Source organism: Mya arenaria, chromosome 6 (genome assembly GCF_026914265.1).
Source record: "Mya arenaria isolate MELC-2E11 chromosome 6, ASM2691426v1".
Classification (NCBI taxonomy): domain Eukaryota; kingdom Metazoa; phylum Mollusca; class Bivalvia; order Myida; family Myidae; genus Mya; species Mya arenaria.
Window position 1 is genome coordinate 4088614 of NC_069127.1, and position 26706 is coordinate 4115319.

At 38.2% G+C, this 26706-nt stretch overlaps 1 protein-coding gene across 1 annotated transcript; it reads right to left on the reverse strand.

Moving 5' to 3' along the window:
* Positions 1 to 7399: 7399 nt before the first annotated feature.
* Positions 7400 to 25534, reverse strand: LOC128239050 (uncharacterized). Its single transcript, XM_052955487.1, has 14 exons — positions 25358 to 25534; positions 24214 to 24352; positions 23808 to 23955; positions 23340 to 23481; positions 22611 to 22684; positions 22080 to 22244; positions 17882 to 17990; positions 17663 to 17719; positions 10138 to 11673; positions 9781 to 9934; positions 9450 to 9607; positions 8930 to 9130; positions 7888 to 8110; positions 7400 to 7683 (listed from the first exon to the last, which is right to left on the reverse strand). Exons 1-14 carry the CDS (start codon positions 25497 to 25499, stop codon positions 7515 to 7517), a joined length of 3417 nt encoding a protein of 1138 aa, XP_052811447.1. The 5' UTR covers positions 25500 to 25534; the 3' UTR covers positions 7400 to 7514.
* Positions 25535 to 26706: the final 1172 nt, after the last annotated feature.

Consider the following 26706-nt stretch of genomic DNA (forward strand, 5'->3'; position numbering starts at 1 on the left):
AGCTCATTGACAATAGGCATACATGTATATGTAGCAAGGCCCGTAATAGTGACTAAAACTCTTGTTGAGTTATGCAGGCTCATGGACAATAGACATACATGTATGTGTAGCAAGGCCCGTAATAGTGACTAAAACTCTTGTTGAGTTATGCAAGCTCATTGACAATAGACATACATGTATGTGTAGCAAGGCCCGTAATAGTGACAAAATCACTTGTTGAGTTATGCAGGCTCATTGACAATAGGCATACATGTATATGTAGCAAGGCCCGTAATAGTGACTAAAACTCTTGTTGAGTTATGCAAGCTCATTGACAATAGGCATACATGTATGTGTAGCAAGGCCCGTAATAGTATCTAAAATTATTGTTGAGTTATGCAATCTCATTGACAATAGGCATACATGTATGTGTAGCAAGGCCCGTAATAAAGACTAAAATTATTGTTGAGTTATGCAAGCTCATTGACAATAGTGACTAAAATTGTTGTTGAGTTATGCAGGCTCATTGACAATAGACATACGCGTATGTGCAGCAAGGCCCGTAATAGTGACTAAAACTCTTGTTGAGTTATGCAGGCTCATTGACAATAGACATACGCGTATGTGCAGCAAGGCCCGTAATAGTGACTAAAACTCTTGTTGAGTTATGCAGGCTCTTTGACAATAGACATACGCGTATGTGTAGCAAGGCCCGTAATAGTGACTAAAACTCTTGTTGAGTTATGTAAGCTCATTGACAATAGGCATACATGTATGTGTAGCAAGGCCCGTAATTGTGACTAAAACTCTTGTTGAGTTATGCAAGCTCATTGACAATAGGAATACATGTATGTGTAGCAAGGCCCGTAATTGTGACTAAGATTATTGTTGAGTTATGCAGGCTCATTGACAATAGACATACGCGTATGTGCAGCAAGGCCCGTAATATTGACTAAAACTCTTGTTGAGTTATGCAGGCTCATTGACAATAGACATACGCGTATGTGTAGCAAGGCCCGTAATAGTGACTAAAACTCTTGTTGAGTTATGCAGGCTCATTGACAATAGGCATACGCGTATGTGTAGCAAGGCCCGTAATAGTGACTAAAACTCTTGTTGAGTTATGCAAGCTCATTGAAAATAGGCATACATGTATATGTAGCAAGGCCCGTAATAGTGACTAAAACTCTTGTTGAGTTATGCAGGCTCATGGACAATAGACATACATGTACGTGTAGCAAGGCCCGTAATAGTGACTAAAACTCTTGTTGAGTTATGCAGGCTCATGGACAATAGACATACATGTATGTGTAGCAAGGCCCGTAATAGTGACTAAGATTATTGTTGAGTTATGCAGGCTCATTGACAATAGACATACGCGTATATGTAGCAAGGCCCGTAATAGTGACTAAGATTATTGTTGAGTTATGCAAGCTCATTGACAATAGGCATACATGTATATGTAGCAAGGCCCGTAATAGTGACTAAAACTCTTGTTGAGTTATGCAGGCTCATGGACAATAGACATACATGTATATGTAGCAAGGCCCGTTATAAAGACTAAAATTATTGTTGAGTTATGCAAGCTCATTGACAATAGGCATACATGTATGTGAAGCAAGGCCCGTAATAACGACTAAGATTATTGTTGAGTTATGCAGGCTCATTGACAATAGACATACGCGTATATGCAGCAAGGCCCGTAATAGTGACTAAAACTCTTGTTGAGTTATGCAGGCTCATTGACAATAGGCATACATGTATATGTAGCAAGGCCCGTAATAGTGACTAAAACTCTTGTTGAGTTATGCAGGCTCATTGACAATAGGCATACGCGTATGTGCAGCAAGGCCCGTAATAGTGACTAAAACTCTTGTCGAGTTATGCAGGCTCATTGACAATAGGCATACATGTATATGTAGCAAGGCCCGTAATAGTGACTAAAACTCTTGTTGAGTTATGCAAGCTCATTGACAATAGGCATACATGTATGTGTAGCAAGGCCCGTAATAGTGACTAAAACTCTTGTTGAGTTATGCAGGCTCATTGACAATATGCATAAGCGTATGTGCAGCAAGACCCGTAATAGTGACTAAAACTCTTGTTGAGTTATGCAAGCTCATTGACAATAGGCATACATGTATGTGTAGCAAGGCCCGTAATAGTGACTAAAACTCTTGTTGAGTTATGCAGGTTCATTGAAAATAGGCATACATGTATATGTAGCAAGGCCCGTACTAGTGACTAAAACTCTTGTTGAGTTATGCAAGCTCATTGAAAATAGGCATACATGTATGTGTAGCAATGCCCGTACTAGTGACTAAAACTCTTGTTGGGTTATGCAGGCTCATTGACAATATGCATAAGCGTATGTGCAGCAAGACCCGTAATAGTGACTAAAACTCTTGTTGAGTTATGCAAGCTCATTGACAATAGGCATACATGTATGTGTAGCAAGGCCCGTAATAGTATCTAAAATTATTGTTGAGTTATGCAACCTCATTGACAATAGGCATACATGTATGTGTAGCAAGGCCCGTAATAAAGACTAAAATCATTGTTGAGTTATGCAAGCTCATTGACAATAGTGACTAAAATTGTTGTTGAGTTATGCAGACTCATCGACAATAGACATACGCGTATGTGCAGCAAGGCCCGTAATAGTGACTAAAACTCTTGTTGAGTTATGCAGGCTCATTGACAATAGGCATACGCGTATGTGCAGCAAGGCCCGTAATAGTGACTAAAACTCTTGTCGAGTTATGCAGGCTCATTGACAATAGGCATACATGTATATGTAGCAAAGCCCGTAATAGTGACTAAAACTCTTGTTGAGTTATGCAAGCTCATTGACAATAGGCATACATGTATGTGTAGCAAGGCCCGTAATAGTATCTAAAACTCTTGTTGAGTTATGCAAGCTCATTGAAAATAGGCATACATGTATGTGTAGCAATGCCCGTACTAGTGACTAAAACTCTTGTTGAGTTATGCAGGCTCATTGAAAATAGGCATACATGTATGTGTAGCAATGCCCGTACTAGTGACTAAAACTCTTGTTGAGTTATGCAGGCTCATTGACAATATGCATAAGCGTATGTGCAGCAAGACCCGTAATAGTGACTAAAACTCTTGTTGAGTTATGCAAGCTCATTGACAATAGGCATACATGTATGTGTTGCAAGGCCCGTAATAGTATCTAAAATTATTGTTGAGTTATGCAAGCTCATTGACAATAGGCATACATGTATGTGTAGCAAGGCCCGTAATAAAGACTAAAATTATTGTTGAGTTATGCAAGCTCATTGACAATAGTGACTAAAATTGTTGTTGAGTTATGCAGGCTCATTGACAATAGACATACGCGTATGTGCAGCAAGGCCCGTAATAATGACTAAAACTCTTGTTGAGTTATGCAGGCTCATTGACAATAGACATACGCGTATGTGCAGCAAGGCCCGTAATAGTGACTAAAACTCTTGTTGAGTTATGCAGGCTCTTTGACAATAGACATACGCGTATGTGTAGCAAGGCCCGTAATAGTGACTAAAACTCTTGTTGAGTTATGTAAGCTCATTGACAATAGGCATACATGTATGTGTAGCAAGGCCCGTAATTGTGACTAAAACTCTTGTTGAGTTATGCAAGCTCATTGACAATAGGCATACATGTATGTGTAGCAAGGCCCGTAATAGTGACTAAGATTATTGTTGAGTTATGCAGGCTCATTGACAATAGACATACGCGTATGTGCAGCAAGGCCCGTAATATTGACTAAAACTCTTGTTGAGTTATGCAGGCTCATTGACAATAGACATACGCGTATGTGTAGCAAGGCCCGTAATAGTGACTAAAACTCTTGTTGAGTTATGCAGGCTCATTGACAATAGACATACGCGTATGTGTAGCAAGGCCCGTAATAGTGACTAAAACTCTTGTTGAGTTATGCAAGCTCATTGACAATAGGCATACATGTATATGTAGCAAGGCCCGTAATAGTGACTAAAACTCTTGTTGAGTTATGCAGGCTCATGGACAATAGACATACATGTATGTGTAGCAAGGCCCGTAATAGTGACTAAAACTCTTGTTGAGTTATGCAGGCTCATTGGCAATAGACATACGCGTATGTGTAGCAAGGTCCGTAATAGTGACTAAAACTCTTGTTGAGTTATGCAAGCTCATATGCAATAGGCATACATGTATGTGTAGCAAGGCCCGTAATAAAGACTAATATTATATTGTTGAGTTATGCAAGCTCATTGACAATAGGCATACATGTATGTGTAGCAAGGCCCGTAATAAAGACTAAAACTCTTGTTGAGTTATGCAGGCTGATTGACAATAGGCATACATGTATATGTAGCAAGGCCCGTAATAAAGACTAAAATTATTGTTGAGTTATGCAGGCTCATTGACAATAGACATACGCGTATGTGCAACAAGGCCCGTAATAGTGACTAAAACTCTTGTGGAGTTATGCAGGCTCATTGACAATAGGCATACATGTATGTGTAGCAAGGCCCGTAATAGTGACAAAGATTATTGTTGAGTTATGCAAGCTCATTGACAATAGACATACGCGTATGTGTAGCAAGGCCCGTAATAGTGACTAAAACTCTTGTTGAGTTATGCAAGCTCATTGACAATAGGCATACATGTATATGTAGCAAGGCCCGTAATAGTGACTAAGATTATTGTTGAGTTATGCAGGCTCATGGACAATAGACATACACGTATGTGTAGCAAGGCCCGTAATAGTGACTAAAACTCTTGTTGAGTTATACAGGCTGATTGACAATAGGCATACATGTATGTGTAGCAAGGCCCGTAATAGTGACTAAAACTCTTGTTGAGTTATGCAGGCTCATTGACAATAGGCATACATGTATATGTAGCAAGGCCCGTAATAGTGACTAAGATTATTGTTGAGTTAAGCAGGCTCATGGACAATAGACATACATGTATGTGTAGCAAGGCCCGTAATAGTGACTAAAAATCTTGTTGAGTTATGCAGGCTGATTGACAATAGGCATACATGTATGTGAAGCAAGGCCCGTAATAGTGACTAAGATTATTGTTGAGTTATGCAAGCTCATTGACAATAGACATACGCGTATGTGTAGCAAGGCCCGTAATAGTGACTAAAACTCTTGTTGAGTTATGCAAGCTCATTGACAATAGGCATACATGTATATGTAGCAAGGCCCGTAATAGTGACTAAAACTCTTGTTGAGTTATACAGGCTGATTAACAAAAGGCATACATGTATGCGTAGCAAGGCCCGTAATAATGACTAATAAAAAAAATGTCGAGTCATGTTGGCTCAATTTGAGATTTGTTATATGTTTTTGGACATTTTCCCCCAAAAATAATTTGTTGTTATCAACATTGCGTTCACAGGACTTCCTGCTGAATCGGATATATTTCTATAATATTTTTTTTTGTTCTGAAACAAATGTTCAACACGGGAGGAGAGTATTTCAGGAGTAATTCAACTCGGCTGTGACAGGAGCATTAGTTGCTCTCGATTGTAGATAGTAGAATTTGTTCATGAAAATAATATCATTACATGAGATGACTGATTCAATAAGTTCAAGAATTCTAAATGTAGAATCAAAGGGCAATGCAATTTATTTACAACCGAGAAAGGAAAGTCTGGTTGAGAAAAACAAGTATTGGGGATAGCTGATTCACCGAAACGATGTCAAAAATTCATCTAAATCATGACAATAAAACGATCAGACGGAAACCTACTAAATGCATACAACTTACTGAAAATATGATTATCGTATGAATCACTTACGGCTAACCCCAATTTTTGTAGTAGATTTGCCATAGGCCGTGTACTTTGCCCGGTTATACCCGGTATTCGCCCGGGCCCGGGGGGCGTGGTTACACCTTAACAAACAAGTAATAAGAGAAAGAAGCCGTATTGTATTAAAGGGGAATCAAACAGGCCATTTTTCATTTATCTTTAATGGTCGAGAGTGTAAGAAAGCTCGTTTCCGCACACACCCTGCGCGAGGGTAGGGATGAACCTATCTTACATGGGCGGCTATGGCAGATGCTTTTTTCTCCCACCTCAGTTAAACAGAATTTAGTAAAATGTATTTTTTACTGGAACTCTTTTGTGCGTAGTTAAAATGCGTATGGATATGTGATAATTCGTTGTTGTCATGGATATGCGCGCAGTGATTCAGATTTTGTTAATAGTCAAATCAGTCTTAAAATTGTTCTGAGAAGAGTGAAGCATTATTTCTTGAAATGTGCGTGAAAACTTTTATATAATGTCATTTGTAGCGAGAAATAATCAATTCTAAATATTACCAGAAGACAATAGGCGGACGCCTTTACCACAAGGCCACGGATACGGTGTGAAGGCTTAATCTAAACGCTTAGACAAACCTAGTTATCTTTTTAGCGGGAGAATACGAAAAACTGCGAAATTAAATTAATTGCAAACTACGTGGTACTTCAGTAAGTAAGTGTCAATGCATTGTACACATCGATACAAAGTTTATGTCAGTTTTCGACAATTTTCTTTTTTTTTCGCTATTTCATCATACGGAGTACAGTCCCTTTAAGTCATTTCCTATTTAAGCCAATTTCTTTCAATTTTTCATAACCAAATTGCAAGAAATATATAAGTGTTTTTAACATTAAAATATGTTTATCAATTAGGTCAAAGAAAATAATGTATTTTGAAAATACTTTATTTTTTTTATTTCATATGACCAAAGACATTCAAAAGATAGAAAATTTACTTAAGTTAGGAAATGACTTAAGAAGTGTTATGAATACCGCCCAATGACAATGGCATTCATATCATCACGGGTGATTTGAGCCTGTTATTGTAAAATTAGGGGGAATCTTTATAGTACCCGACGATATGTCCCTAAATTACATATGACGCGTGTTAAGTGTATTGTCATCACATTCACACTTGTGGCATTAGAGGTCATTCGTTGTAAAAACAAGACAAACGAAATTTATACCGATTTTGACATTCGAATACCAAACGTTTGATTGAATATTCGTTTGCATCCTTAGTTATTTCGCGGTATTTCAAACCCGCGCGGACATCATGCGATGCCCGTGCGATGATTATCGGGGTCACAGCGAAACACTCCCCGAGTCTTCTAGTTAAAAAAATCCGTATGATGTTCCCAAGTTTCAATGATGTCCGAACGGACTTCGTGCGATTTTGCTAAATTTCGACTGAAAACCTACTCATACGGAGATCGTAGCGTGCATGTTACTAGTTTTGTTTTACGCAACATCTAACCTAGATTTATTTTTTATTATTGAGCTGGAATGATCGATAATTAAACTTAGGCTTATTAGAGACACACCGTGACGAAATGTTGTGGCACTCTCAGTTTTCAGCTTTATCATGTTCTCTTTAAAATAGAAGAGAAATAATAAGATCTTTATTCGTAATATTTTTGTTTTACAGGTAAACGATCGAAATTATTTCAAAATTAAGTTGGTTATACTTTCTTTATTATAGTGTCACGTGTCGTCAAATCACTCTACGCCTGACAGAAGCCATTCTTGGATACATCCTCAACAGTAGTGCTGGGGCCCGGCTTCAATGCGTTGGCCTGCGCCTGCGCACACATACCGCACGTAGGAACCGTGATCTTCACCGTGTCAAACTCCGGAATCTCCACAAAGCCACACTCGCGAGAGAAGTAGTTCCTATACGACAATATTAGAGTTTGCTGTACAGACGAAGTTGTGTGGCTTTGTCTATAATGACGTATCATGCACTTCTGATCATATAAGAGCCACCATATTAGATGATGTATGACCCCTCCGCGTTAACAGATTTTTTAAGTTATGTGATTTGTTTATATTTTACAAATATATATTTACATTTATGAATCAAACAGAGGGCCTTACTTTTTATCGGACTCGAAGGTTAGTTCGCTATTCTTCTCCTCCATACCGTCAAAGACCCTGTACGTCATGGCGTCCTTCTGCGCCACACTCAGCTTACATTGGCCGGGGAATTCAAAGTTCTGCTCACAGCTGCCGCGCAGGGTGTAGGTGGTGGCACAGGGCGTCATTTGCACGACCATTGAGCACTTAGGCTTCTCCTCGGGCTTCGGAGGTGGCGGAGTCTCTGTCAGAAATAATCAAGTATCAATACTTTTGTATCTTGTATTGTTGAAGTAGTTCTTTACGCATAACATTTAGTCTGACTAGCTGACACTTTAATGAGGTTATTTCAAAGATGATTTTAAACTTGTTTGTTTTTCTTTAATCCGCAAAAAAGTGAATGCTGTACCCATATTAATTCATCTTCAAGATGCGATCTCTATAAACATGATAAATCCTTACTAAATCCGGAAAAATATCTTCCATAAACTTGTCACATAAATTTGTCAGTGCTCTCGCGCGATTTAGGTGTTCAAGTCACCGGTTAAATATCGAAGTTGGCCGACATCTTAACATAGACAGAAATGACAGAATATGTACGTCCTGTTTAATCAACGAGAACAGGCTTTTATTAGAAGATGAATTTCATGTGTTTTTCATATGCCCAAGGTTCTCTACTGTAAGAAATCAGTTTTTATTTAGCTGGTACACGGGTCGATCTGATATAAATGCCTTTTACAGACTCCTAAAGTCAGATAATAGTTTTGTTATTCGACAAGTGGCAATATTTATTTTTTACTTGTTAAAAATGGCAGATTGAAATTTGTAAACAGTTGGTATTAAGCAATGACACCACTGTATTGTAATTAATGATGTATATTTTATAGTATGTATTTTGGGCCAGAGGCCTTTATGTACTGAATAAAGTTGAGTTGAGTTATATACCGAATGCAATGTAACAGAAGCGTGGAACTGATTACACAGTTCGAACTACTGCTACGATCAGTAGATGACACCGTAGTTGACGAGCTGATTGAACCCTTTTAAACATCATTTTGCTTACCACATGCTTCAATGTCGCAGTCGTGTTTTATGCCCTCAACAAAGCACCATGGTTTCATGCGCTTGCCGCCCGGGTTCCGGCAGAAGTTGCCCTCCACATCTTGGTAGCTATCTTTATCCCAATTTTCACACGGCGCTCCATTCTCATCCACAGCCAACGTACCATTATATGACTCGCCATTGTCTTTCAAGTGGTAACACCCTGGTGTAGTAAGACCCATTATGAGATCATGTACATGTATAATGGGAATATATTCCTTCGGCCAAATACGCTTGTCCGAAATTTGAATATTGTGGCAAGTTTAGTGAAAGACACCCTGTGTGGTAGCCTAATTTGGCAAGTCGATAGCTTCATCAACCCCGAGGCCAGTTTTAAACCATTGACGAAAAAAATAATAGTGAATCAATATATCCGAGATTTGTGTATTAACATTTAATTCCTTTAAGGGTCCACATGTCTACAGTATACATGAACAAGTAAGCAAGAACACTACACCTGAATAAGTGGCGTCAATTCGTACCTCTGTCTGCAGGGGGCTTTGGGTTTGGCGGCGGCGTTTCCTCTCCCTTCTCCTGAGCCTCGTTCTCGCACACGCTGATGGTGCAGTATTCCCACTCTTTGTTTGGGTCCTCCGTGTAACACCAGGGACGATCCTTGCCCTCTACACCGCTAAGAGGCCTGAGTCATGACACGTTGTCAAATTATTAAAATTGAATACAAAAAATCCAGCCGAATATTTCTTTGTTCTATGAATTGACTTTGAATAAATAGGTGGTCTTTTAATGATTTTTCATAATTATATACAATGTATATATAACATGTGTAAAAATGTGTTTATCTACTATCCGGACCTGTTTCTGCAGTAGTTGAGGTCGTCCTTGAGTTTCAGGTAGCTATGTGCGTGTGGCTCCTGGTCCCGCCAGTGTTGACATGTCCTCCCGTTCGTTGTCTTGCTCTGTGTGCCAAAGTATGCCAAACCCTTCTTGTCACTCTGCAGCAGGCATTCTGTATTTGCGTGTCGAAAATAGCAACTCTCATATATTTGTTTTATGGTGATATAAGATTTGTGTTTTTAGGCAGCTCAGAGGAAGTCTAGTTTAAAAGCACATTAAGTGTAAAGTTAATTAGTTGTTTCATTTGCAATCTGAAGGCCTACATCTTTAGTAAGTAAGTTGCTGGGGACCATTTGAAAAGAAAATATGTGTTACCTAATTGCTTATCTTTATTTGGTTTCGGGGGCAGGGTTGGTTTTGGTGTCGTTTCTTCTACGACACACGGTTCTGGTGCCTGTTCACCGACAGCTACTTCTGGTTTCTCAGCTCCTGTTAATGGCTGTTTTGGTTCCTCATCGCCTGATGATGGCCCGGGCTGTCCTGTTGGCGCAACGTCTATTACTGGTCCTCCTAGGTTTTCAGCGCCTAATGGCTGCTTATTTGTTCTATCAGGCAATGGTAAGGCAGGGGGTGGATTTTGATTACTATCCGGCCGTTGTTTTTTAGGAGATGATTTTGGTTTAGGTGGCAGTATTTCAGAAGGGTTCTGCTTTCCCCCGGGCTTTTCGTTGACGTTTTCCTTTGGTTTGTTTTCCTTGTTTTTCCCAGACTTGGGGTTATCTTCCTTGTCACCCTTGGGTTTATCATTCTTGTTGCCCTTGGGATTATCTTCTTTGTTTTCCCCGGACTTGGGTTTATCCCCCTTGTCACCCTTTGGTTTATCATCCTTGTCACCCTTTGGCTTATCATCCTTGTCACCCTTTGGTTTATCTCCCTTGTCACTCTTGGGTTTATCATCCTTGTCACCCTTTGGTTTATCTCCCTTGTCACCCTTGGGTTTATCATCCTTGTCACCCTTGGATTGACCTTCCTTGTCATCCTTGGATTTACCTTCCTTGTCACCCTTTGGTTTATCATCCTCGTCACCCTTTGGTTTATCTCCCTTGTCACCCTTGGGCTTATCATCCTTGTCACCCTTGGGTTTATCATCCTTGTCACCCTTGGGTTTATCATCCTTGTCACCCTTGGATTTACCTTCCTTGTCACCCTTTGGTTTATCTCCCTTGTCACCCTTGGATTTACCTTCCTTGTCACCCTTGGGTTTATTATCCTTGTCACCCTTGGATTTACCTTCCTTGTCACCCTTTGGTTTATCATCCTTGTCACCCTTTGGTTTATCATCCTTGTCACCCTTTGGTTTATCTCCCTTGTCACTCTTGGGTTTATCATCCTTGTCACCCTTTGGTTTATCATCCTTGTCACCCTTGGATTGACCTTCCTTGTCACCCTTGGGTTTATCATCATTTTCACCCTTGGATTTACCTTCCTTGTCACCCTTGGGTTTATCATCATTTTCACCCTTGGATTTACCTTCCTTGTCACCCTTGGGTTTATCATCCTTGTCACCCTTGGATTTACCTTCCTTGTCACCCTTTGGTTTATCATCCTTGTCACCCTTAGATTTACCTTCCTTGTCACCCTTCGGCTGATCTTCTTTGTCACCCTTGGATTTACCATCCTTGTCACTCTTGGGTTGATCAGCATTGTCACCCTTGGGTTTATTATCCTTGTCACCCTTAGGATTAACATCCTTGTCACCCTTGGGCTTATCATCCTTGTCACCCTTGGGTTTATCTTCCTTGTCACCCTTGGATTTATCACCCTTGGGTTGATCAATTTTGCCGCCTTTATTTCGCTTGCCTCCTCCAACTCTAGGCGCTGGCGAGCCGGCCGCTGGCGCATTCTCCTTGGCTGAAAAACATGAGACAAACATGTGCTTTAAATGTTACTTTTTCGAATTTTATATCAGTATTTGCACTCGGAAAGGTCCCTGTATTTATAACAAAAATGGACCACATTTTTTGCACACTGATGCCGACATCAAACTGTGGCTTATTAGAATGCAACTAGCACAACTATATATCGTTTAGGGCTTATATAAACTTGCCGTTAAAATATTCTAGCTAATCAAATCAATAAAATGATAAAAAAAATGTTGGTTCGTGTATTCATAAAAAGTACAGCCTCTATCATTCCCACACACACCAGAGAAAAATGTACTGCTCCTATCATCCCAACACTCCAGATATTTATGTACTGCCCTATTCCTCACACGCTCATATACTGCACTGCCCTATCACCCCCACATACTGCAGACAATACTGCACTGCCCTATCATCGCCACATACTGCAGACAATACTGCTCTGCCCTATCATCCCTACATACTGCAGACAATACTGCACTGCCTTATCATCCCCACATACTGCAGACAATACTGCACTGCCCTATCATCCCCACATACTGCAGACAATACTGCACTACCCTATCACCCCACATACTGCAGACAATACTGCACTGCCCTATCATCCCCACATACTGCAGACAATACTGCACTGCCCTATCATCCCCACATACTGCAGACAATACTGCACTGCCCTATCATCCCCACATACTGCAGACAATACTGCACTGCCCTATCATCCCCACATACTGCAGACAATACTGCACTGCCCTATCATCCCCACATACTGCAGACAATACTGCACTGCCCTATCACCACACATACTGCAGACAATACTGCACTGCCCTATCACCCCCACATACTGCAGACAATACTGCACTGCCCTATCATCCCCACATACTGCAGACAATACTGCACTGCCCTATCATCCCCACATACTGCAGACAATACTGCACTGCCCTATCACCCCCACATACTGCAGACAATACTGCACTGCCTTATCACCCCCACATACTGCAGACAATACTGCACTGCCCTATCACCCCCACATACTGCAGACAATACTGCACTGCCCTATCACCCCCACATACTGCAGAAAATACTGCGCTGCCCTATCACCCCACATACTGCAGAAAATACTGCGCTGCCCTATCACGCCCACATACTGCAGAAAATACTGCGCTGCCCTATCACCCCACATACTGCAGACAATACTGCGCTGCCTTATCACGCCCACATACTGCAGACAATACTGCACTGCCCTATCATCCCCACATACTGCAGACAATACTGCACTGCCCTATCATCCCCACATACTGCAGACAATACTGCACTGCCCTATCACCCCACATACTGCAGACAATACTGCACTGCCCTATCATCCCCACATACTGCAGACAATACTGCACTGCCCTATCATCCCCACATACTGCAGACAATACTGCACTGCCCTATCATCCCCACATACTGCAGACAATACTGCACTGCCCTATCATCCCCACATACTGCAGACAATACTTCACTGCCTTATCATCCCCACATACTGCAGACAATACTGCACTGCCCTATCATCCCCACATACTGCAGACAATACTGCACTGCCCTATCACCCCACATACTGCAGACAATACTGCACTGCCCTATCATCCCCACATACTGCAGACAATACTGCACTGCCCTATCATCCCCACATACTGCAGACAATACTGCACTGCCTTATTGAAAGAATCCATTTAAAGTTTTGTAAACGTGTGTTAAACGTTAGAAAACAACAACATGTACAGCAAGTGTGTATGGGGGACTTGGTAGATATCCTCTGTCTTTACATAGATATGTTAGAATTATACAATATTGGTTAAAGGTTACAAATAGCGATAACATTAAGTAGTGTATATAGGTATGCATTATCGGACTGTAATAATAGAAAAATTAACTGGGTATCTAATGTTAAAAAAGCTTTTGGGCCAGTTTGGTTTTGCATACGTATTCAATAATCCTTATATTATGATAAATGAAAAGTACTTTTATCTGAATTTAAAACAAGAATAATTGATTGTTTTAAGTAAGAATGGTATAGATCCCTTGATAGCCCAGTTTTATTTTTGTATAAGGAATTTAGGACTACTTTTGTGTATGAAGATTATTTGGATTTATTACCTAAAAGCTTACGACTATTTTTCTGTATACTTAGACTTTCTGCACACCCGTTAAGGATTCAAACGGGTAGATATAATCGTAATCATATACAACGTGAAGAAAGATATTGCTTATGCTGTAACTCAAGAGATATAGAAGATGAATTTCATTTTATTAGTATTTGTACACGTTTTGAAACTATGAGAAAGAAATACATAAAACGGTATTATTATTTACGTACGTCTGTTTTTACGTTCATTGAACTGTTAAACACACGAAATAAACAAGAACTTATAAAACTTTCCTTATTTGTCAAACAAGCTCTGAGTATTAGAAGATCAACTTTAAATATTGACTTATAATTATAATAGTTTTGTTCATCTTCACCTGATTTGAATATATACTTTTTAATGTATTTATGATTCTATTGCATAGAATGTATAACCTATGTCATACCATGTGTTTGTTTATTTATTATTCATTTGTGGTTAAGAAGATGATGTACTTTATACAAGTCTTAATAACATTTTTGTTCTGTTCTGTTTAAAGAATAGTGTACTGCCCCTATTATGACACACACACTCCAAAGAATAATTTACTGTCCCTGTCATGCCACACACACTCCAAAGAATAATGTACTACCCCTATCATACCACACACACACTCCAAAGAATAATGTACTACCCCTATCATACCACACACACTCCAAAGAATAATGTACTACCCCTATTATACCACACACACTCCAAAGAATAATGTACTACCCCTATCATGCCACACACACTCCAAAGAATAATGTACTACCCATATCATACCACACACACTCCGAATAATAGTACACTGCCCCTATTATACCACACACACTCCAAAGAATAATGTACTACCCCTATCATACCACACACACTCCAAAGAATAATGTACTGCCCCTATCATACCACACACACTCCAAAGAATAATGTACTGCCCCTATCATACCACACACACTCCAAATAATAATGTACTGCCCCTATCATACCACACACACTCCAAAGAATAATGTACTGCCCCTATCATGCCACACACACTCCAAAGAATAATGTACTACCCCTATCATACCACACACACTCCAAAGAATAATGTACTGCCCCTATCATACCACGCACACTCCAAAGAATAATGTACTGCCCCTATCATACCACACACACTCCAAAGAATAATGTACTGCCCCTATCATGCCACACATACTCCAAAGAATAATGTACTGCACTTATCATGCCACACACACTCCAAAGGATAATGTACTGCACCTATCATGCCAAACACACTCCAAAGGATAATGTACTACCCCTAGTATGCCACACATACTTTAAAGAATAATGTACTGTCCTTATCATACCACGTACACTCCAAAGAATAATGTACTGTCCCTATCATGACATACACACTCCAAAGAATAATGTTCTGTCCCTATCATACCATACACACTTTAAAGAATAATGTACTGCCACTATCATGCCACACACACTCCAAAGAATAATGTACTGCCCCTATCATACCACACACACTTTAAAGAATAATGTACTGCCCCTATCATGTCAAACATACTCCAAAGAATAATGTACTACCCCTATCATGCCACACACACTCCAAATAGTAATGTACTGCCCCTATCATATCATACCATACACACTTTAAAGAATAATGTACTGCCCCTATCATGCCACACACACTCCAAAGAATAATGTTCTACCCCTATCATACCACACACACTCCAAAGAATAATGTACTGCCCCTATGATGCCACACATACTCCAAAGAATAATGTACTGCCCCTATCATGCCACACACACTCCAAAGAATAATGTACTACCCCTATTATGCCACACACACTTTAAAGAATAATGTACTGTCCCTATCCTGACACACAAACTCCAAAGAATAATGTACTGAATAATGTACTGTCCCTATCTTGCCACACACACTTCAAAGAATAATGTACTACCCCTATTATGACACACACACTCAAAAGAATAATGTACTGCCTCTATCATGCGTCACATACTTCAAACAATAATGTACTGTCCCTACCATGGAACACACACTCCAAAGAATATTGTTCTGTCCTTATAATGACACACACACTCCAAAGAATAATGTACTGCCCCTAGTATGCCACACACAATTTTAAGAATAGTGTACTGCCCCTATCACGTCAAACACACTTCAAAGAATAATGTACTGCCTCTGTTATGCTACAAACACTCGTAAGAGAAGTGTACTGCCCCTATCATGCTACAAACACTTGTAAGAAAAGTGTACTGCCCCTATCATGCTACAAACACTTGTAAAAAAAGTGTACTGCCCCTTTCATGCTACAAACACTCGTAAGAAAAGTGTACTGCCCCTATCATGCTACAAACACTCGTAAGAAAAGTGTATTGTCCCTTTCATGCTACAAACACTCATAAGAAAAGTGTACTGCCCCTTTCATGCTACAAACACTTCTAAGAAAAGTGTACAGCCCCTATCATGCTACACACACTCGTAAGAGAAGTGCACTGCCCCTTTCATGCTACAAACACTCGTAAGAAAAGTGTACTGTCCCTTCCATGCAACAAACACTCGTAAGAAAAGTGTACTGTCCCTTCCATGCTACAAACACTCGTAAGAGAAGTGCACTGCCCCCTTCATGCTACAAACACTTGTAAGAAAAGTATACTGTCCCTTCCATGCTACAAACACTCGTAAGAAAAGTGTACTGCCCCTTTCATGCTACAAACACTCCTTAGAAAAGTGTACTGCCCCTATCATGCTACAAACACTCGTAAGAAAAGTGCACTGCCCCTTTCATGTCACACACACACGCACACACGCACGCACGCACACACTCTCACACGCACCCTCTCTCACACACACACACACACACACACGCACACACACACACACACACACACACACACTCCTAAATATAATTTGCTGCCCCTATAATCCCCACACATTCCAAATAATTATGCACTGTCCTTATCCCCGCCACACACTCCGAATAATAATGGACCGCCCCCACATCTCAACTGATAATGCACTGCCCATAGTCAAAATTATCTGAAGAATAATGTACGAACCCTATTGTCCACACACACTCTAATAAAATAATTAAGTACTCGTTGTCCCACCCAAACACTCCAAAGAATAATGTATTGACCTATCCCCCTCACACACTGAAGAGAATAATATACTGTCCTTATCATCACCACACACTGTACATAATAATATAATGCCTTATCCTCCCAACACACTCCAGATAATAATGTACTGTCCTTATCCTCCCAACACACTCCAGATAATAATGCACTGTCCTTATCATCCCCTCGCACTCCAGATAATAATGCACTGGCCTTATCATCCCCTCGCACTCCAGATAATAATGCACTGGCCTTATCCTCCCAACACACTCCAGATAATAATGTACTGTCCTTACCCTCCCAACACACTCCAGATAATAATGTACTGGCCTTATCATCCCCTCACACTCCAGATAATAATGTACTCTCCTTATCCTCCCAACACACTCCAGATAATAATGCACTGTCCTTATCATCCCCTCGCACTCCAGATAATAATGCACTGGCCTTATCCTCCCAACACACTCCAGATAATAATGTACTGGCCTTATCATCCCCTCGCACTCCAGATAATAATGTACTCTCCTTATCATCCCAACACACTCCAGATAATAATGTACTGTCCTTATCATCCCAACACACTCCAGATAATAATGTACTGTCCTTATCATCCCCTCGTACCCAGGATATTGTACTGTGCAGATGAATGAATACACTCGCATGGACTCATACATGCACCTTCCAGAATAATGAACTGCTTACGTATGCACTGGTGTACTCCTTCCGTTAGAGCGCAGACTTCAGTTTTCTTGTCACAGCCTACAACAAATAAAATATTGAAATTAATCGATGAATTTTATATAAAAAAAACCCAATACGTTTTAATATTGATACTTACCATACAATCGAGGAGGCTTGAGTATAATTACTTTGATAATTCAAAACCACGCAAAATAAAAATATTACTTTACTAATACTGACTTCTACTTTTCGGCACTTTTTCTTTGACAGCCCGGGCGCGGTTCAGCTTCCCTTTCATCTTGCACGTAAGCTGCTTTTTACAGCCCGGCAAAACTATCGTGTCACCCAGCTGGAAAACACACAGAGACAGATGTTATTGCACGCTGTGCGTATTTTGTTAATGTTAAAGATATGTACTGTTACGATGGGGCCGCATATGAAAATTTGCCCCTATTTATAGTTGTAGATATACTGAGTCATATTTGAAGCTTTCAATTGAAAATAATTTAAATCTGACAGACATTGCTGCAAAATAAGTGCTAACATTGTCACAAATCCATCCGTTACTTATTTCTTTTCGAATACGAGAACTCCTTTCGGTCTTCAAATACGTAGTTTAAAATGCAGACGACAAAGTCATAAAGTGTTGCAACTAACGTAGACGAGGTTGCACACACGCACGCACGCACGCACGCACACACACACACAGAAGTTGTAAAATACACAGCCAATATAGATAAAGAACAAAAACCTTTACATTGGAGTTGAAGTGTATGAAGTCAACAAATTATTACATCTATGAATTTAACATAATTTGTTTTGATACTTGTTAATAATTATCTGCTATCATAATTTGTTTTGATACTTGTTAATAATTATCTGCTACTGCTACTTCTTCTACTTCTGATAATTTAATAATAATAAATAAATAAATTAATAATAATAATAATAATAATAATAATAATAATAATAATAATAATAATAATAATAATAATAACAATAATAATAATAATAATAATAATAATAGTACTTAATACATGAATGAGTTTGTGAAAGTTGTAACATAAACTAGGTAACGAATTCTATCATATTTTTGAGTGTAGCGATGAAACAACAAATAAAAAAGTCATTGTACATACTTCATAAAATCTGTTCTCGCAAATATTGTCTGAATAGCATAAGGCTGAATCAAGACGTAAATATAGTGTAATATAACAAAAGAGTAAAGCGTAAAGTATTTTATTTGCTTTTAAATGAATGGTCCTTCTATTTAATGGTAATAGTACATTTTATTGGGTTTTCAAGAAAACAAATCGATTTTGATAAATACTTTTTAAACATGCCAAATGACAAAAATGGATTATTTCAATAATTTCAGAACAAGGCACCATAGGATGAATTTTTGGCAAATAAAAAGGCGAACGAATTTTGTTGAAATGTTAAAGTTCAGAATATAATGAACTTATATAGCTTATGCATATTGTTTAAAGAGAAGTGGATATTGTATAAAGCAACAATGGATTTTATAATTGATGGAGTGTTAACGTACTTCTTATTGGCCAGTGGCGGTTCTACCGGGGGGTCACAGAGGGCCCGTGCCCCCGCCACCAACTGGCCGGCAAGTAATATTTTTGGGGCACATCTTTATTGATATTATTCTTTACTGTACAAATAAGTTATTTTGTCACAATTTAAAGTTCATATAAATATTTCAGCAAATATACAATTGAACCTGATTCTCGTGTTCCGTTATTTATGGTATGCCAATTTCAAAGTATAACATAGTATACGACACGAAAAAAACTCAGGAAAATGACATCAGGGCCCGAACATTCGATCATTATAAATCGGCGCCCAATTTTACACAGAAAACTGATCAAAAGTAAAAAAAAAAAATATGCTGCAGTTATACGGGTTAGTTTACTGTTTTCAGAATATATCCTATACCAGAAATATAAGTTGTTTAAAACTGTTAATATGAGCACATTTATTATATGTTCGTAATTGCTTTAAATAATGTCATTGTGTGTCAACAAGATATGTTTGTGCATGACGGTGCAGTGAACAAGTTTGAATTCAAAAAGTGGCCGCCTTGAAACATTCCAATTCGACTTTTATTAATGTCGGAATCATGCTAGATTTTGTAAATTAATACAGAATAATTCATTTGAAACCCTTTTTGGAATTTGTTGTCAATTTGTTTTTACTTCAGTTTACATAAATGACAATGACATCAGAAGTACAATATCGTTGAGTGCAATCAATATTCCTAAGTAACTGTAGGTTTATACAGGATTTATTATACGTCATAAATTTGTGCCTCAGGTGACCGAGTGGGTAACGGCTTTGCTTTCAAATTCGTCAACCCCGTTTCGATTGCCCAAACCGGCATGATATTTGTTTTGAAAGGGTTATCTTAGATCAGTGAATCTTTTAAATTCAATTTATCTGCCAAACATAATTGACAGCGATGACCAATGTGAATTACATGTCATTATATGATTAAATAATGCATTCACATTGTTTATAATTAGGTGTGCTCCCATTTAGAAAGTCCAGGCTCCGCCACTGTTGGCCATATAATCCAATTAACAATAGACATGATATGTGGAATCCATACTTTGAGAGAAGCCATTCAATTCGTTTGAGACAGTGTCGACTCCAAGTTCCATATCTAAACACAAGGAACTCCAAAATCGGAAAAGAGATACTAACTACAAATTTTGGAAACAAAATAAATGACAGAATTTATAAAATAGATCCTTGACCGGAAATTTAAAAATGTGACAGTTTTGAAGAGCTTGTCTGAGAATAAAAGAGATGGTAATTAACATAAATCAGATGTGTGGCTGTCCAATCTTAATTTTCAAAAATGAACTTTTTGCAGATAGTATGCACCACTGTATATGCTCCCCAACTTACTAAACATGTGACATGCTTTGTTGATGACGAAGAATGATATCATTTTAAAATGGAACCAACAATTTCGCCTATTGCAAAATCAGTGTGGACATACCACGTGGTTTGTGACGTCACATTTTGTTATAACGTGAAGCAAATACCGCTCATTCGGAAATGATTATCGCTATAAGTTTGTTATTTTCATATCAATTTTATAAAACCTAGCGGAAGCTAAGCGGAAAAATAAACACTATACTCGGTTACTGAGCAATATTTTGAGCAATTTTTGGATTTTTTAAAAATGGGCAAATGCTGATAATGTACAAAATATTGTTTATTATAGCGAAAAGCAAATTACGTTTCTGGTCCAAAAAGTTGTTAATATATATATTCACCATGTTTGCCTTAAAATGGAAGTCTCGGAATGCATAATCTATCCCCAGGATATATCCATACCTACACATAAGGCACACAGTACATAGAAATATTAAATGTCTTTATTTTGTTATAACAAAAAGCAAAAACTATTTGGTTATAACGAAAAGCAGTGTTTGGAGGAAAAATTGCCGACCTCCCTCCTTTTTGCCATGAGCCCAATTAAAACCCGTTTTCATTAGTTTACATAGACAGTAGGTATGAGTATCGGTTATGTTTTACCGCAATTAAAAGACATATAGATATTGTGATAAAGATAAACCTATTTGTAAATATGCTCCGCCATACATGTATATATAAGCTATTGTATTATGTTAATTTGATCAAGGGTCATATTGGTCCATTTCAAATATGCACTGTGTTGTTTATTGTTTTGAATAAACTTTCTTCTTCCAAAATAACCTACGCTTAGTTTAATTGTTTCTCTGATATTGTGTCATGTTCGGACAATTTGATGAAAACATACCAGATTGACAATTCAAAATACGTATACTTAATACGCCACATTCAAGAAAGAATTTACTGTAAAAATTTACTGCATGAATTGTTTGAGTATTAAGCTTCAATTTGTGTTGTTTAACAATTCTATTTTACTTTCGTGAAAATTTAAAGACAATTAATGTCAATTATTAAATAATTGTTTCATGTGGCATTCTGTATGTGGTCCCTATTTAACCCGGATCTATTTCTGTTCATGTTTGGCCGTAAACGGCTTCGTACATCAGTGCAATAATGTCGCAAGAGTTCAAGCAAAAGGTCAAAATAGTGCCATTTACCTGAAAACTGAATGTGATTTAAAACATCTATTAAATAAGGGCCGTCGTAGGAGAAATATGTACACTTGCTCTTGTGCAGGATAATTTACGGATACTTGGTAACCTCGTTCACGTAAAATATCCTGCACTCTGCTTGGTATTACATTTATCTTCCCAGTTCATTTTGTACAGAATCGTTATTCCGCCATTGACTTGTCGTTCACAGATAAAATCAGTTTTTAATTTCTACTGTTCACGATGCCAAGTTCCATTTAAACCGGTCTAATAATTGCTGAACTAATACTCATTATGCTTAAAGGTTTCATGTATAACGGTCTTAAATGTACCTTCATGTACGCTTTGATGATTTGTCCGTTGGGGCCAGGCATATCGGCCTTGCATCCACATTCTTCTTCGGGCACACACCGGTCCCCGTCAAAATAGAGGCCCGGGCTCGAGCACTCACATCCCTCTTCCGGTTCGTGATGCCGCTTACCCTTCACCCGTCGGTCCTGCATAAGAGAACACATCGGCTTGTTTATACTTAAATCAAATGCCTCATTAAAGGCAATGCTGCAAAATTGATGAATTCAGAAACTTAATATTGAAATATTTGGCACAAACACAATAGTTTTTTCAAATAAATAACGATATATTGCATTTAAATCCAAATATGCCAAGTTCCTTGATTTAATTTAGGTGTACCGTAACTATGCATTTCTATTGCTTGCACATGAATCATATTTTTGCTTTTTCGACTGTTTCTGATTCTTTATTGTTCATGATTTTAAACTTAAACAAGTTGACATGTTTGAAGAACATTTTATTTCACATAATTGTGTGTGTGTGTGTGTGTGTGTGGTTGTTGTCATGGTTACCTGACACGTGGGGAGGGAGTGGTCGAGGTTTGATGTGTAGCTGAGGTTCATCCCCTTCGGACAGACTTCCGAAGCTAGAAATGCGTTGAAAGTTAATACATTCATATTCGGTTATGTATTATAGACGTAAACAAATTGTATGATAATTAACATATATAGTCAGATTGAAATCAGGCAGACACCATTGGCAATGATAGAAATCACTTACTGTTTAACATATAGAGTGCCTTAGTATATATATATATATATATATATATATATATATATATTGGAACGTTAAAGCAGCACTCTCACAGATTTACCGTTTTGACAACTTCTTTTATTTTTTGTCTTGGAAAGAACAATTTTTTCGTAAATATCTGCAAACCAGTGAATTAAAAATGGCTGACAAAAGATCAGATCGCAGATTTGCATATTTTTGTTTGAAAATTAATGTTTTATGGCTTAAACCGTTACTAACGGTTTAAGAAAAATGCATATTTTTATTAAAAATATAAAAATCTGCGATCACTGGTTGCCATGGATTTTTGCAAAAATTGGCTCGTTCCAAGACAAAAAATAAAACAGTTGTCAAAACGTTCAATCGGTGAAAGTGCAGCTTTAATGTTATTAATGCATGTTAGCCAGAAATGTCCAAGGCTCACATTAAATATTTTAAGTGCCATATTTACACTTATATAATTTAAAGAATAAACATAAGAAAATAAAACCCCATTAAGCCACACGTACGTGGACAGAATGTCTCAGAGCGCCACTCCAGCGGTTTATAATGCAAGTTGCAGATCTTGGCAAGGTCGGCGGCCACACTACACTCCAGATTCTCGTCTGCTCGCTCTGTGGGACTGAGTTGACAGAAGTCGAAAACGCAAGCCTGCACGTGGAATTGGTGCACTCAATAGTTTATTTAGTACTTATTTCTTATAGCTCAATAGTTTGTAGAATCGCGCAAGTGGTTTAAATTACATTTTTTGTCTGTTTTTCATCACTTCAAGATAAAGGTCCCATGGCGTTTGTATGTTTTACTTATTACCAGTGGTTAATTTTACTGCGGACCGCATCAATACTTTAAAATATTTATACATAGTTGATTTTTTTTTATTTTACAACGATTGTGGAACAAGGTCTTACAGCATTATGTTAATCACTCTCGCGAGTGTGGTCATGTGTTTTGCATGCATTTATACATAATAATCTTACCTTGTGAAACGTTTGTGCCTTTTCAGGAATTTCCTTAACGCAATCAGCTAGCGGACCTTCTTTGTCAGTAACACGTCCGCAGAGTGCTTCCGCCGTCTGCAGAACGGGTAGCTCGCAGGTCAGGTCGGGGGCTTTGTAGTCGCCACAGCTTGACGGGGAGGGTAAACAATTATTCAAATACATGTGGAATAAATACATCTTAAATATATAACTAAAATATTTTCTTTCTTCTAAATATATATATATTAAAAAACAAAACAAAAAAATAATAATAATAGTAAAGGGCAAATCGATCAATGTTTAGTTTCAACAGATTCTATACTTAATTTATAAAATTATGCCTGGATCGTATAATCAGTGATTAGAACCGCGTGGCCGTTCAATATTCTCAAAATAAGGTACGTACTTCTCCTCGTCGGGATAGTAGCCGTTATCAACGGCGAAGCTGTTGCCGACGATGTCCTCATAGTCTGGCTCGCCGTACTGGTCGGTTCCAGAATAATCCTTGAGGCTGTCACGATTGCCCACGCACTGGCCGCACAGGCCTGCCACACACAGTATCATGCATATTACAAGTATGTAGTTATTTCCAATTTAAGATGATTTGACTTACCATTACTTTTATAAGGAAGACAACTGGTGAATTTGTAATTCAACATACGATGGGTAAAATCTACGGCCATTTGTAATTCAACATACGATGGGTAAAATCTACGGCCATTTGTAATTCAACATACGATGGGTAAAATCTACGGCCATTCGTAATTCAACATACGATGGGTAACATCTACGGCCATTTGAACACTTTAATCAAATTATTTGTTATTAACATATATTGTCGAAGTCTCTCGCTGCATTGTTTGACCTGAAGAAATGTACCATACAGGGCTGGTATTCTATATTGGTCTTAATTGGATCTAAGATCGATATAGCTAATCGGATTACTTGTTATATATATCTTACCAATAGTGTGAAAGGAGTCAATGATGCATGACCATAAGATGAACTTAAGTTGTATATTGAATACCAACCCAGAGCGAAAATAACCACACATCCATCTGTAATGATATACTGCGTCTCAACATGTTATAACTTACACCTGACAATCTATATACCTTATCTTCCCAGAACCGGATTTTGTTCATGCATATTTCAGACAGTTGTATTCCGCTGTACATTGCGACTCACTCGAAACTCCTCGGCCATTTTTCATCGATATCAACCTCGGATGTATATACGGACGGTTTACAATGTTAGAAATATACACAGTTTAACTACGCTGCAAATAGATCGCATAGTAATTTCAAATAAGCAGTTAAACTTTATGCCTTTACTCTGGGGAATCTTAATTATTTCTGCAATTATACACTTCACTTGTAATTATTTTTAAGTTAGTAATACAAAATGCGCGTTAGACGCCCCTATTAATACTTTACGAACTACTTCTACAGATGTACCGGCATACATCCGAGGTTGTTATCGATGAAAATGGCCGAGGAGTTCTGAATGCGACACTTTTCTGTGTGGAGATCCGAGCTTCATACACTCACCTGTGGGGTGTGACCCGTACGCAGCGGGCATGGTGACAAAGCCTTTGCCGGCGCCGTTGTGACCAGCGGAGACACCGCATTGCTTGCTCTCCACCACGATGGACTTCCCATCATCAAAGATCCGGAAGTCTTGCATATCCATTTCCTCGGCCAATGTCACTTTTTCCCCGTCAACCTTAACAACGTGGATTAAATTTAGATTAGACGTGGATTGTGAGATGTTTTTTTCAAACTTGATTGGTGGTGAGGTTTTTAAATTAAGCAAATACGTTTTATTTAAGAAACATGCCCCAATTTATCTAAATTTCTTAAGCATAACAGGCTAAAAGCAACTATGCACCAGATGATCAATTTGCAAGAAAAAAAGAAAATTGTCGAAAACTGACATAAACTTGGTATTAACTTAATAACTGAAGTACCACATAGTTTACAATTTATTTAAGTTTGGCAGTTATTTCGTATTTTTCCATTAAAAAAGATTACTGGGTATGTCAACCTAGTAGAATTCATCCCTTATTCGTGATTGGCTAGTCGATGTTATCACGTGATATTACCAAGTTAGGTATATAGCTTAAATATACCACTCGTTTGGAGTAAGCATTCGTAGCACAATGGATACAACATTGGACTTCAATTTTGGCGACACGGTTTTTTTACATTTTTTTTTTTTACAATTATGATATCAAAGCGTAACACATTCTAATAATTGTCCTGAGATTCTTTACCGAAAAAATATTTTTGGTGCCAATCTGGTGTACAGTCCCTTTAAGTATTTTTTTTAAAAAAAAGTTTATTTTGATTATCATAAAGATAATTCGTATCTAAAATATGAAAACTTGTAAGAAAGTAAATATTAAGCAAATTGTTGAAAAACAAAAAGAGTGAGCTAAGCTTAATCCTGTTATAAGGGAGTTTTGTGAAATTTGGGCCTGGGCGATAAGTTAAAATTGAATGTGAAACGCTCTCCAATAAAATGGGCTGTGAAAGTAAGAAAATTCGGTATATGGTAACGAAATTGTGTGGACCGCATACATATATCAGACAAATATAGCCTATCACTGGTCGTTTTATAATACACAATTTTATTCAACGAGTTTAGGAAATTTGTTTGTATGCGAGCATTTAGCGAGCATACTTACATATATCCTGGACGAGCTGGATTAAAGTGCGTAATGTATGATTCTTTTTATTCCAGCAAAAAAAAGCAAAAGCGATCTACCTGTTTCACCTGCTCCAGTGATGAGCCGAATACCACAAAGTAGTGCCATTTCCTGTGCTACTTGCATTACAGAAAACTGAGTGATGACTATATATCAAACCGGGAACAAGGAATTTAGCATGTGATAAAA

Coding starts and splice junctions, on each gene's coding strand:
- LOC128239050 (XM_052955487.1), bottom strand. CDS start 25,499: ATGGATATGCAAGACTTCCGGATCTTTGATGATGGGAAGTCCATCGTG. Junction 24,353..25,357: donor GTACGGGTCACACCCCACAG/GTGAGTGTATGA, acceptor TGTGTGTGGCAG/GCCTGTGCGGCCAGTGCGTG. Junction 9,935..10,137: donor AAATAAAGATAAGCAATTAG/GTAACACATATT, acceptor ACGCAAATACAG/AATGCCTGCTGCAGAGTGAC.